This window comes from Micropterus salmoides, unplaced genomic scaffold (assembly GCF_014851395.1).
Source record: "Micropterus salmoides isolate LMB-PRFRI ecotype aquatic unplaced genomic scaffold, ASM1485139v1 Ms_hic_scaffold_12, whole genome shotgun sequence".
In the NCBI taxonomy this organism is placed as follows: domain Eukaryota; kingdom Metazoa; phylum Chordata; class Actinopteri; order Centrarchiformes; family Centrarchidae; genus Micropterus; species Micropterus salmoides.
Window position 1 is genome coordinate 13,685,656 of NW_024040263.1, and position 12,304 is coordinate 13,697,959.

Sequence of the window (12,304 nt, forward strand, 5' to 3'; positions counted from 1 at the left end):
CCACAGAGGTAGCAGTTTTACTGTCAGTATACAATTAATTCTGTGATCCTTTTACAGTGTGCTTCCACTACAGATCCAGTAGACGGCAATCTTGTATAATTTTCAGGACATGATCACTCCACCCACAGTGTTCCTAACATCTGCTCTGTCCCATCTTGTTTTCTCTCTTGTTCTGTAAGCAATCAGTGACTCTTTGAAAGAGAGGAAACACCATCTTCATGTTCTCCAGCTCAATACTGAACATGATCACTGTACTATACTTCTGTTCATGTAAAATACATCAAGGTCAGCCCCTCCTTCTCCTGTGTTATTTCATTATTAATGAAAGAGGAGAAAAACACTCTCAGTGACACAGCAGCTTTTGTACTTTCCCATACATATTGATGAAAGGATGGCAGCTTATTTTTGCTGCACAAAATCTGGGAGCTGGAATGAAATTCCAGCTGTGTGACACAAATATTCCTCAGTGCAGAGTACACCCTGCTGACTCAGACCTCATTAAGATGCACTGAAGGGAGCAGCTGCATGATTTCCAAGCAAAATGGTAAAATTAGAGCAGATGAGAAATGAACGTTGTGAAATGTTTTTGCCAGTAAGACGATAAACCCCAAGTGAGTAGAGAGGCTCAGTGCTTTTGCATTCTACTTTTTTTATTTTATTTAAAGTGTTTCTCCAAAAAGAATCGAGAAATTAAATCAATTTAATACAACACAATTCTATAATGAATCATGAAAAGTCTGTGATTTACTGCATGTAATCAAATGCACCTGCCACCATTAAACTGTGCTGAGGTCAAATGTAACGTTCTGTCAAGTTGCTTCTAATTGTGTTTTGTTTTTGCAGTTAATTAATCTGCTCCTTGATCCTTACAAAAACTCCAACACGTATAGGCCTATATTTCAGTTGTAGAGGAGTCCTGTAGGAATTATGCAGGTATTGTGAGAGCTAATTCGTGTAAGATTCTATTATGGGCTGATTCATTCTTGTTTGACTGCTGGACAATCTCATTTTGCAGGATACTGTGAATCCAAACTTTCATGCTTCACTAATTTAACAATAAGTCTATGTACTTAAATATAGCTGCATTAATTAGAAAAATATATTGCAGGTATTTGTTGATCAACAATGACTCAAAATCTAACCCTGAAGTGCAAAACCAGGATACAGAGCAAGAACAAAAACACACTATGCAAAGTGAAATTGTCTTGACTGTGTTGGCTATAGTGAGACAGAGTTACAGCTGACAGGTTCTGAATTTTAAATACTCCCACATATCTACTGAGAAAGAACATGTGATATGATCAAGAGTTCCATAACAGCAACAAAATAGACCTTGTGAGATTGTTTTGTCAACTACTGTTTCCAAGGTCTAGATTGAACTTTCAATATCCATATTCATAATAGTATATTAATATTATGAAATTATATTAACAGTGTTAAAGTCTTATTATACCCCCTGATTCTCAAAGATGAGAATGAAACTCAGATTTGACTAAATAAACGCCTGCCAAGAATTTACAATTTACAAAACGTCTACACAAAAATGACAATGCTGGTGGATGAGAGGTAGTTGTAGATGTTTTACACTTTGGTAATTAACTGCTTAAATTATTTTTTTTTCCTTTCATGTTAAATAGCTTTGAGGTTGAAAAAATGATCTTTTTCCACACTGTATTTATATATATATTCTGTATCATGCTGTTCCATCTCTTCACTGAAGCTACATGATGTTTATACTGAGCGACATATTAAGACCCAAGACTCCATGTTTCTTATGGCTGCAGCATTCAGTCAACACATATAGGCTGCCCAAATTTAGCCTGATACTTTTCTTATCTCTACTAGAATTTAACATAAAGTTGTGTGGGTGTGAATGATATTTGGTTGCGCAGTATGATTTTGTAATCAATCACCTGTGTAGCGCACTGACAGGTACTGTGGTACAATGTGCAGCTGCAAGTCTGAACCGTTTGTAGGTAATTTCAACATTTGGATGTCGAAAATGTGGAGGCAGAAAGTCCAGCACTTTCTGTCTCCTTCTTGTACCTGTCAGGCATAATGGACTCAGGTGCTGTTAAGACAGCGAGACAAGGTCACTGGCATCATTTCTCAGCATCACCGGGAGCCGTTTTTCAGAGCTGGTTATGATTTAAAGCTTCCCCTGCAATAAATAACAAAGTGAATCAGTTGGCTACTGGCGGTTGTCCCGGGGTTAAAGTATCTGTAAATTGTGAGCATTCCTTTTTCTTGTACAAGTTTCACTCGGGCGAATGCTTCGCCCTGCTGCTGTTTCTCAGATTGCGCTTTTAAGTTAGAGCATCCACAATTAAGAATTATGAGGATATATATTAACCTCCAGGCCCAGAAAATTAATTCAGAGCCAAAACCACAAAAACCTTTGAACTGCCTAAGCATTTGCTAGGACTGCTCTGATGGGGATGCTGTTAAGAGATAAGAGCCACATATAAACACACTAATTTATACCACAATAGCATTTATAGTGCTTTTGTGACAAATGGAAACTGCTTGCAGAAACATCTGTACCATAAACCTGATTTAGTTGTTCCTGTTAAAATAACAAAAACAAGTGTTAAATCACATCTTGACTTTAATGTAAAAAAGACCAATAACAGCATATTACAGCGGCATATATATATTGTCCATACATAATTTATATTGTAAACGAGGAGGTGTAATATTCTGGTACAAAAAGAGGAGATGAGCAGCTGTAGCATTTCTCACCGAGCTTCATTTTATTACTACTTCATCTCAATTCATGGTAAAAAAAAGAAACGCACAATAACACAAGGTACATTCAGTGTGCACTGTATAATATACAGCAGAATGCATTAAGACTACATACAGATTTTATATTTATTTATGTACATATTATACACTAAATATACAGATTTGATATGGAATGTCTTTATTTTTAATCTCTGACTGAAATCAAAGTCTCTGACTACATCTCCACAGTGGAGGTGACACACTTCTGCTCCGATCTAAAGAGAATTACTCTGTAAATAAACTGCAGCAGGTTTGAAGGGGAAGAAAATAGAATAATGCGGCAGTGCATTAGGCTTGAATAAACAGCAGCTCAGATGTGGGGGAACGCTAGCCTGCCCATCTCTGCTTTTCAGATGTCAAGCCGGCAAATATGGAAGGCTTTTCAATCTTCACTGGCTCCTGAAGCACTTGGCTTTCAGCTGTGTGGTTAAGTGTGTGTGTGTGTGTGTTTGTGATATGTCCATGTGTGTGTTTGCGAAGTGCATCCTGGGGGCTCCATTAGCTCTAGATCTGTCATTTCAGACAGGATGCCTGCTTTGCCTCTCACTGTCAGGAGTTTGCTGTCCACACACACACACACACACATACATACACACGAGCAGGGTAACTACACCCTTAAGTGTGCAGCAAAAGATTACTGTGGCATGTGTCAGCATCTTTGTATTCTTGAGGTTTCTTGACATGTACAGTAAGTTCATTCAAACAAGCCCCCAAACATGAACGCATGAGGTTGTTTGACGGGATTAATTTTCCGCTAATGTCTGATACTTTGTCTGCAGCGGCATCAAATCTAATAACACTTTGAACTCGACATCAAACGAAATGTTGACAGCGGCTGAATCAATGTTATTAAATTCATGGTCTCATTATATGGTCTGCTGTTCATTTCATCTGGGTATCCAATTCGGCTCTGAAACGTAGTGGTGTGTGTATTTGTGTTTGTGTTTGTGTGTGTGTGTGTGTGTGTGTGTGTGTGTGTGTGTGTGTGTGTGTGTGTGTGTGTGTGTGTGGTGATGAAATGGGAAAATGGGGATGAAGAGAAAGCAGCAGGGAATTGAAGATGTGGAGAGGGGAAGGGGGAAGATTCTCATTTGAGATAAAAATACACTCCTTGCAATCTCTAAACGCCCAAACAAATGCACACACACGCACACACGTACACACACACACACACACACAAACTTCTACAGTGGAGACAGAGAAGGTAGGACAGAAAAGCTCAACTGACCATGTATAACAGCAGGTCTGTAAATAGCTAACCCTGTGCTCTGTGGGAAATTGAAAATAAAATTTCCCTATCGGGATCAACAAAGGGCCACAGTTACACTTATCATTACTCAGCCTGTAAGCCCAATAATAGTACTTCACAGACCTTAATTATGTGAACCATGCCAGAAGTACAAGGATAAAAAAAAGCAAAAAGTTTAAAAAAAGTTTGAAAAAAGTTACCATAAATTGCAAATCACAGTATACTACGTGCTTCAGATGTGAGCTGATGCAACATGGAAGACATATTAGATAAATTGTGATGTGTTTTTGCCTGAAAAGAATAAAGAGCGTCACAGTTCCTTACAGTATGGCTGTTCATAAGGTTGTGCTGATTATGTCAAAAGTCCTTCTTTCATCTGTCAGTGTTCAAGAAAAGGAAAGAAAGAGGAGGAGGGCACTTGTCAGCTGCAGCATAAAATAATAGCGAATATATTAAAATAGCATCTAAACACAATATCAGACATTGTTAGGAAAACCAAGAGCGTAAAATGATGAGGCATCTCAACAGTCTTGACAATCTCTCGCTGTGTCTCTCACCTTTCTGTCAGCAGAAATAGAAGCTGAAAGCATGTTTTTCTATGTGTGTGTGTGTGTGTGAGTCCCACCTTGTCTACAGGAACAACATAATAGGCAAGAGAAAGAAAAAAAAGCTGTAAGACAGCTGTTCTGTCATGCTCAGATAAACAGCGCAGATTCCTCCTCATCATGGGTGGCGGTGGCAGTTCACTTCTGTGGCAGAAGTTATCAAGATGTTGCAATATGAAAACTTTAATAGACCATAAAATGGATGATAGGCCGTCGTTATGGAGGGTAATATTTGACTTTGCCGAAGTGTAAAACCTGAAGTGTGTTCAGTAATCAGTCTCTCATGTCCTGGTGTTGGTCACATGCTGGCAGGCAGATGGGTTTCTTGGTGTAACTTCAGTGACCTCGTCAGCAGTAATAAAAAGGGAGGGTCTCCGAGCCACATCATGCACTGTCCGCCATTGAGTGTTGGTGTTTGTGTTTGTCACAGTTTGACGGCCACCACACATGCTCCTGCCCTGCCCACACACAGAGGTGCTACCTGGAAAGGCAAAGAAAACACAAGAATCACAGTCACTGCTGGATACTAAAAAGGGGTTGCAATGGATGTTTAATAACTATAAATCAGTGTAGTCATGTGAAATCATGTCATTTTCATGTTTCATTTGTTATTAGACAACTTGCTCTTGCTGGAAGTAGGGGAAATTCAATGACATTTTCAGGAGGGCTTTTTTAGACCTAATGGATAGCCAATACTACACAGTCATCAACCTTAAAAACTAACTTTTAAGCTAACATTGTTGAGAAGTCCTTAAAGTGTCTATAACATTTTTTTTAAACAAATGTCTCCAGTGACTATGTGTAATGTCTAATAGGTCACTCGTAGTGATGAACAGAGAGTTATCAACTAAGTCAGAAGCTCCCTTCAGCTATATGGAGCTCAGAGTGCAAGATTTTTTCTCCACCGGCCTAATGGCTAGTGAATGTTCAAATTTTACCAGCCCCTCAATAAATTACCATTGTTTTTTTGGCTGGTGAATGAAGGAAATCTCCCAGCAATTGCACATTTTACCAGCATTTGGCTGGTGGCTGGTGCTAATTTTGTATCCTTATTGTAACTTTCAGCTTTTAGTTTCCCAGCCCACAACTTTATTGCTTTGGTTCACTCTCACTGCTCTCATAGTGTTGTTGCAGCTGTTATCATTGAAAAAGCTCTAAAAACCCACTGTACAACACCTGCTCAGCACCAAACTGCAGACACACACAGTTAGCGACAAGCTGGTGAACCCACAGAGCATTTAGCAGCTATAGAGACAAATATTTCCCTCAGTTGGTGGAGACCAAAAAAACAGAGCTCAAAAGAGAATGAACATTGGACTTAAATTCATCAGGTGGCCAGAAACACAACTCCAACTGAATCATAATGTTGCTCTGTGCCTGCTGGATGTGTAAATAGGCAACTGTTTGCTGACAAGTACAGCTTAAAAGGTGATAATATGTCGTGTTTGTTTCAGTTGCTCCCAAGGGGCCAAAAAAATGTTTTATTGCAGGTTTAACGCTCAAATGAAATTGAAATTTGAACATCTACATTTCTGTGAACACTGGCAAATTCTATCTGCTGACAGAGATCATGAGATATGACGGAAAGCTCCGGAACAACTACTAAATGGACCTTTAGGTGAGATTGTTTGGCCATTTGCTGTTTCCAAGGACAAGAATGAACTCAGTTAGCCAGCGTAAGGGAATGGTTTACTATGTGATGTTTGTCGTCTAGGCTCTGACCTCTTTGCTCCTTGCAAAGAAACACAGCACAGCAGGGAGCGACAATAATCCTTTGGCTCTAAGGGAAGCTTTGTGTCTTTGTGGTTGTCTAGTCCTGTCAGTTTTTGCAGCCACAGATAGTCAAAGTTGTTTGTCTGTCACGTAATTTTAAACATGAACTTACCACCCGTGGTATCTGTCTTGGAAGTAAAAAGATTGACAGATTTGTGCTAAAGCAAGCAGGGGAAGTGATGCCACTAGGAGAGGACAGACAACCCATCCACGGGTTTGTTTGTTTCAGTTTGTGACAATGAACAGAGGACACATTTAATGGTCTCAACATGTCCCCTCACATCTCAGTTTGTCCTCATCCCTCTGTGTCAGTTTGAGCGTTCTCTGTATTCTATATCCTCCCACCCTACACCCCCTCTTATTCTCAGCATGGTACGTGTCTCCAAAATAGCAGATTTCCAGTGACTTTAGTTGGAAATCCTCTGGGGCTATGCAGGGAGATGAGGTATAAACTGAAGTGTGATACACTTCTGTTGAATAAGACTGCTCAACTTAAACAGCCCCCTCTTTCCCCTACTGCTGCGGCGGCAAGGACAATATTAGCATGAGGAAAACACACATTTACATAATGAAAACATGGCAAGACGCATGGAGAGGAGGTGGAAGAAGGTCAAACCATGACTGTGTGTTTATATAACAACTTTATTGGTGTACATCATGATTTATTACTTGTTTTTGCTGAGCTACAGCCAATGTGTTTTATGCACAAATTATAAGTGCATGGATATAAATCTGCTGCATATGTAGCAGAATAGAGAGAGAATGTAGCTTATTAATTTGTACAGACTCTTTCCATCCAAACATTCAGTATATAAACTGCATTTATGTGTGTGTTTTAAGTGTGTACCTGTGTCCACTCATTTGTCTGAGGGTCATAAGCTTCTACAGTACTGAGATACACCTGCCCGTCATAACCGCCCACAGCATAGAGGCGGTCGCCAAGGAGACAAACACCAACGGCATCTCTGCTGATGCTCATGGGGGCAACTGCCGTCCACACATCTGTCTGAGGGTCATACCTGTACACAGACACAGGTTCACACAACACACAGAGTGAGAAAATACGTTGGTTTGTTCTATTCCAGACCTTGGGCCATCGTTCAACATTTAGAGAGCGGGAGCGAGAAGGCAAACCTAGCTCAGCTTAGTATAAAGACTGTAAGCAGTGGGGAAGAGCTTTCCTGGCTCTACAAAAACATACTGCCAGCACATCTAAAGCTAATAAAGTAACATGCTATATCTCATTTTTTAAATCTGTACACAAACAGATATGCCAAAATTACAATTTGGGGTTTTAGTGAGAGTTATGTGCTATAAATATTTCTTGGCACACTAACTTCCCAGAGTTGTGTCATCACTGTGAGGTTGCTAGGTATGGTACCATCGTGCCTGTAAAGATATCTCTAGTAACTGTCTTCTATGTGTGTACAACATACATCTGCCAGCACCTGTATGTTGTTTAACATTGAATTATGTTATGCTAAGCTAACCAGGTCCTAAGCGCAGCTCAGTATTTCACCTACTAATTCTTGGCAAGAAAGTAAATATGCATATTTCTCACAATGTTGAACTATTCCTTTAAAACCATTCTGTGCAGAGTTAAAAAATTTCAGACTCTGGTGCCCCAAGTGGTAGTACAAAAAAATAACATCCTACGCTGCTAACCCCCTTCCTACAGGTCACAGTGACTGTGCCAATGTTCATCAGGACTGCCTATTTTTTCTATAAACAAAAACTTAATAATAATAATAATAATTTAAAGACGCTTTAATCTCATTAAACAACATTTAATATATAGTCAGCCATCACATAAAAGACATATTAAATACAACACAAAAAGACAGCATAACCTGTGTAAATGTACGAATATGTTTACATCACTGCTAGTTTTAAAGTACATATAGACTCACCTCTCCACACAGTCACTTAGCCGAGATGCAAGGGATGAGGCTGGCGCATCATGACCTCCGATGGCATACAAGAAGCCATGCCATGTGGCCACACCTACACCTCCACGCCTTTTAGCCATGGGAGCACAACCACTCCACCTGTAGACGGAGAAAAACAACATTAAACATACAGAGGAAAATCTAAAAAGGAGATTATTTGCCTATAGGACCAATAAGAACTTCTTCTCAGCACTTCCAGTAAAGACATTAATGAATGTAGCCTGCTCAAAAAACAGAAGTTCTTTGAATCTATTGTAACGTCCTGAGAGGGTTAGCTGTCTCCTTTGATCTGTGGGTAAATAACCTTAAAAGGAAAGATGTGCTTCCCCACAAAGAACACCAGGCAGGATATAAAGCAGGACACAGCAATTAATTCTGGTCAAATGAAGTCCCTCATCTCTGACCTGTTGGTGTGGGGGTCGAAACACTCCACTGAGCGCAGGCAGGATGAGCCGTCACGACCTCCTACTGCATACAACCTGGTGAAGACAGAAGATGGTGTTATCCCTGTGGACACACACACACACAGCACACGATTCTGGACTCTGGAAGTCCCTTTTCAATTTAGTGACACTGAAACAGATGGTATAAGGGTGTATTTATGTGTGTGTGTGTGTGTGTATGTGTTGTGCAGGATTTGGGGACAATGAGGTGAGAAAAATCAATCAGCAAACACTCTTGGGGCATCACTTGGTGTGTGTGTGTGTGTGTGCATGTGCGTGCGTACACCCATCCATGGATGTGGAGTTGGGTGGGCAATGAAAGAAGTGCATCAGAACCAGTCAAGCAAGTAATGAGCTCTGTCAGGAAAAGAGCCCAGAGAATACACAACACATACATGCACTTTCACAAATGCATGCAGCGTGGCAAACACACGCCTGTGCCCGCCCACACACACACACACACACACACACACACACACACACACACACACACACACCACACCTGCTGGGCATGCTTAGCCATATGAGTTGTTTCTGTATTAATTAGCATCTATAAAGCTTTTCTCTGCAGCGTCTCTCTGAGGCACAGAAAAATAAAAACAACAGTGCAATACTGCAATCTAATAAACTCTAGAGACTCCAGTCCTGAACTTAGCAACACTCAATCCCACTATTAATGTGTGCATTTGTGCACGAGTGACTCAGAGTATTATCACTGATATTGCCTTGTGTCTGTACAGCAAAGGAGGCATTTCATAAACCAGTTACAGTAAAATACATTTCCTCTGTTACCTTCATCTTCCCAACAAGCAGAGACATGACAAATTCATAATTTTTATCCTCTGGATAAAAAGCTTAGGGGCTTAGCTGCTGGATCAAAACTGTTTGGTTTCACAGTATACAGTATAAATCACACTCTGTCTTTTGAATAAGTACCGTATGTATGTGTAATCTCTAAAATTGCTAAAAACCTCTATGAAATTACATTCAGATCACACTTTTGTCCAAAATGACTTGCAGTAACTGCATACAGCAATCTTAGGAACAAGAGCAAGATGTCAACCAACAGATGTCCCAAACAAATAACAAAAAGCACATTCAGTGCTACAGAGAACATGCTAATATTGAATCTTTAACTTGGATAATGTAGATGTGTGAAGCAATACGTGAGTGGATTTGTGAGCTCATACTTACTTGCCACTGAGTACAGCTACTCCCACTGTGCTTCTGGGTGTAGCCATACTCGCAACAAAGCTCCACTGGCGAGCTTGGGGGTCCCACCTAGTAAAAATTATGTTAACAACTTCTCAGTCCAGCACATAGTAAAACAAAAAAAATCTGAACTTCTAAAAATGTTCCAGCAAGTTATGAGTTGACTGCGGCTTAAAGCTTGTATTTTCACAAGCTTACCTCTCCACTGTGCTGAGGTAGCTCCAGCCATCATGTCCTCCTACTGCGTACATGGGCCCCTCCAGAACAGCTACACCTGTGATGCACAACCACACATGCATGATTAAATCATGGCAACTTCGCAAAACACTATCAGCTCAGACAAGCTCATAAAACCACACACACGCACATGAGACAAGAGTGTGAGTTTTTATTGTGTGTGCGCAGCCACACCCAAGGCACTAGGCGTACAGAGTTAGCAGCACGTTGACACCTCCATACTCAAGGGTTTTATCTGCCAGAACATCTGTGGTGCCAGATGTGCGTTTTAATCCTCTGTCCACACACATGCACACATTTATAAAAACAATGTAGCACTAAATTTTGTCATTGTAATAGTTGGCTTGCACAGCGAGTGGGGAGACTGTCCACATAGATTCACAGGTTCAGTCCGCCCTGTTGAAGTGCTCTTGAGCATGACACTGAATCAGTTACACCAGAGGTGCTGTTATGGAGCTGAAACAGACCTCACTGTGTTTGGAGTGAAAAGACAATTCTTTTAGCAAACATCAATAAAACACTATTTAAAAAAATATATATAATATTGTAACATTTATCTTTGAAATACTTCATCCAAATAATAAAAAGTTTATCCATCCCCCTCAAGAATAAGTCTAATCAACAAGCCCTTTTCAGCTTGCACTGTATGTATATCACATTTCTTTTCAAACATGGGGCTCACCTAAGCCATGCCTGTGTGTGGACATGGGAGGCATGACGCTCCATGTCTTGCTGTGTGGGTTGTAACACTCCACAGTGTTGAGGGTCTTGAGTCCATCTCGGCCGCCCACCACATAGAGACGGCCATCCAGGACGGCTACACCAAACTGCAGTCTCCGTCCACTCATGGTGGCTACCTGCCTCCACGTGTCCCGACGCAGACAGTACTGCTCGATACTGGTAGCACCTGGAGAAAACATGTAAAATAAAACGGTGTCCCTTGATGAGCTCTAATTTTGAGCTGTCCAACTACATGGAGTTAGTGCCTGTGGCTGCCTCCTACTCCAGTACATTTATCTGTACCTTCTCAGCAAAACTTTTTTTCTTTTTATCGATTTATCGATGATGACCACATAATTGTAACGTCTCTGGTCGACCACCCACCCCACCCTACGGTGTACTATCAAAAAAAAGCAAACATGACCGGTAACTAAAAATATACAACACTTACAACTAGAGTTGGGAATCACCGGAGTAGTAAGTAAGTAAGTAAGTAAAGTTTATTTGTATAGCACCTTTCACAGATAGAAATCCCAAAGTGCTTCACAATAAAATGTAAAACAATCCAACAAAGTAAAATACAATGCATAAGAAAATTTAATACAAATGGAAAACATAGAATAAAAACCATAAAAACCCCACGTCTAACTAAAAGCCTGCTTGACTAGCAGTGTCTTCAGTTGCTTTTTAAAAGAATCAACTGAATTCACACAACGTAGAAAGGTAGGCAATGCATTCCACAGCCTAGGTCCCCTCTGGTTTTAAAATGAGTGTGGGGAACCACTAACAACCTCTGACCTGATGACCTCAGAGTCAGACTACGGTTCGGAGTATGAAGCTGCATCAACTCAGAGATGTAGGGAGAAACTTGACCGTGCAGGGTCAATAAGTAAGGATTTTAAATTGAATTTCACACTGGACTGGTAACCAGTGAAGTGCTGCTAAAACAGGTGTCATGTCCGCTCTTTTGTTAATGTGAGTTAAAAGCCTTGCAGCAGAGTTCTGAACAGCCTGGAGACGGCAAAGCTCTTTCTTGCTCAAACAAGTAAAAAGGCCGTTACAGTAATCTAAACGAAAGAAATAAAAGCATGAGTGATCATTTCCAACTCACCCTTTGACTTATTATTATTCATTTTGAAATATTCCTTAGTTGGAAGAAAGAGTTTCTAACTAGTTGTTTAGAGTGGTACTCTAAGGACATTTACATTTACTCATTTGGCAGACACTTTTATCCAAAGCGACTTACATTTGAGGAACAACATACAATCATTAACACAGCATAAAATACAGCACGCGATCTACAACTGACAATACATGTTAATAAAAGCA

At 40.3% G+C, this 12,304-nt stretch overlaps 1 protein-coding gene across 3 annotated transcripts in view; it reads right to left on the minus strand.

The window, feature by feature from the left end:
• Positions 1–2,590: 2,590 nt before the first annotated feature.
• The window catches only part of klhl5 (kelch-like family member 5), a 56,344-nt gene continuing 46,630 nt past the window's right edge, over positions 2,591–12,304 (minus strand). For all 3 annotated transcript variants that reach the window (XM_038713488.1, XM_038713487.1, XM_038713486.1), the window contains 7 exons: positions 10,938–11,162; positions 10,217–10,292; positions 10,001–10,087; positions 8,768–8,842; positions 8,325–8,462; positions 7,262–7,433; positions 2,591–5,122 (listed from right to left, as the gene is read on the minus strand). In XM_038713488.1, coding sequence (XP_038569416.1) covers positions 5,066–5,122; positions 7,262–7,433; positions 8,325–8,462; positions 8,768–8,842; positions 10,001–10,087; positions 10,217–10,292; positions 10,938–11,162 — 830 coding nt within the window. In that variant the 3' untranslated portion in view covers positions 2,591–5,065. The remainder of the gene's footprint in view (positions 5,123–7,261; positions 7,434–8,324; positions 8,463–8,767; positions 8,843–10,000; positions 10,088–10,216; positions 10,293–10,937; positions 11,163–12,304) is intronic.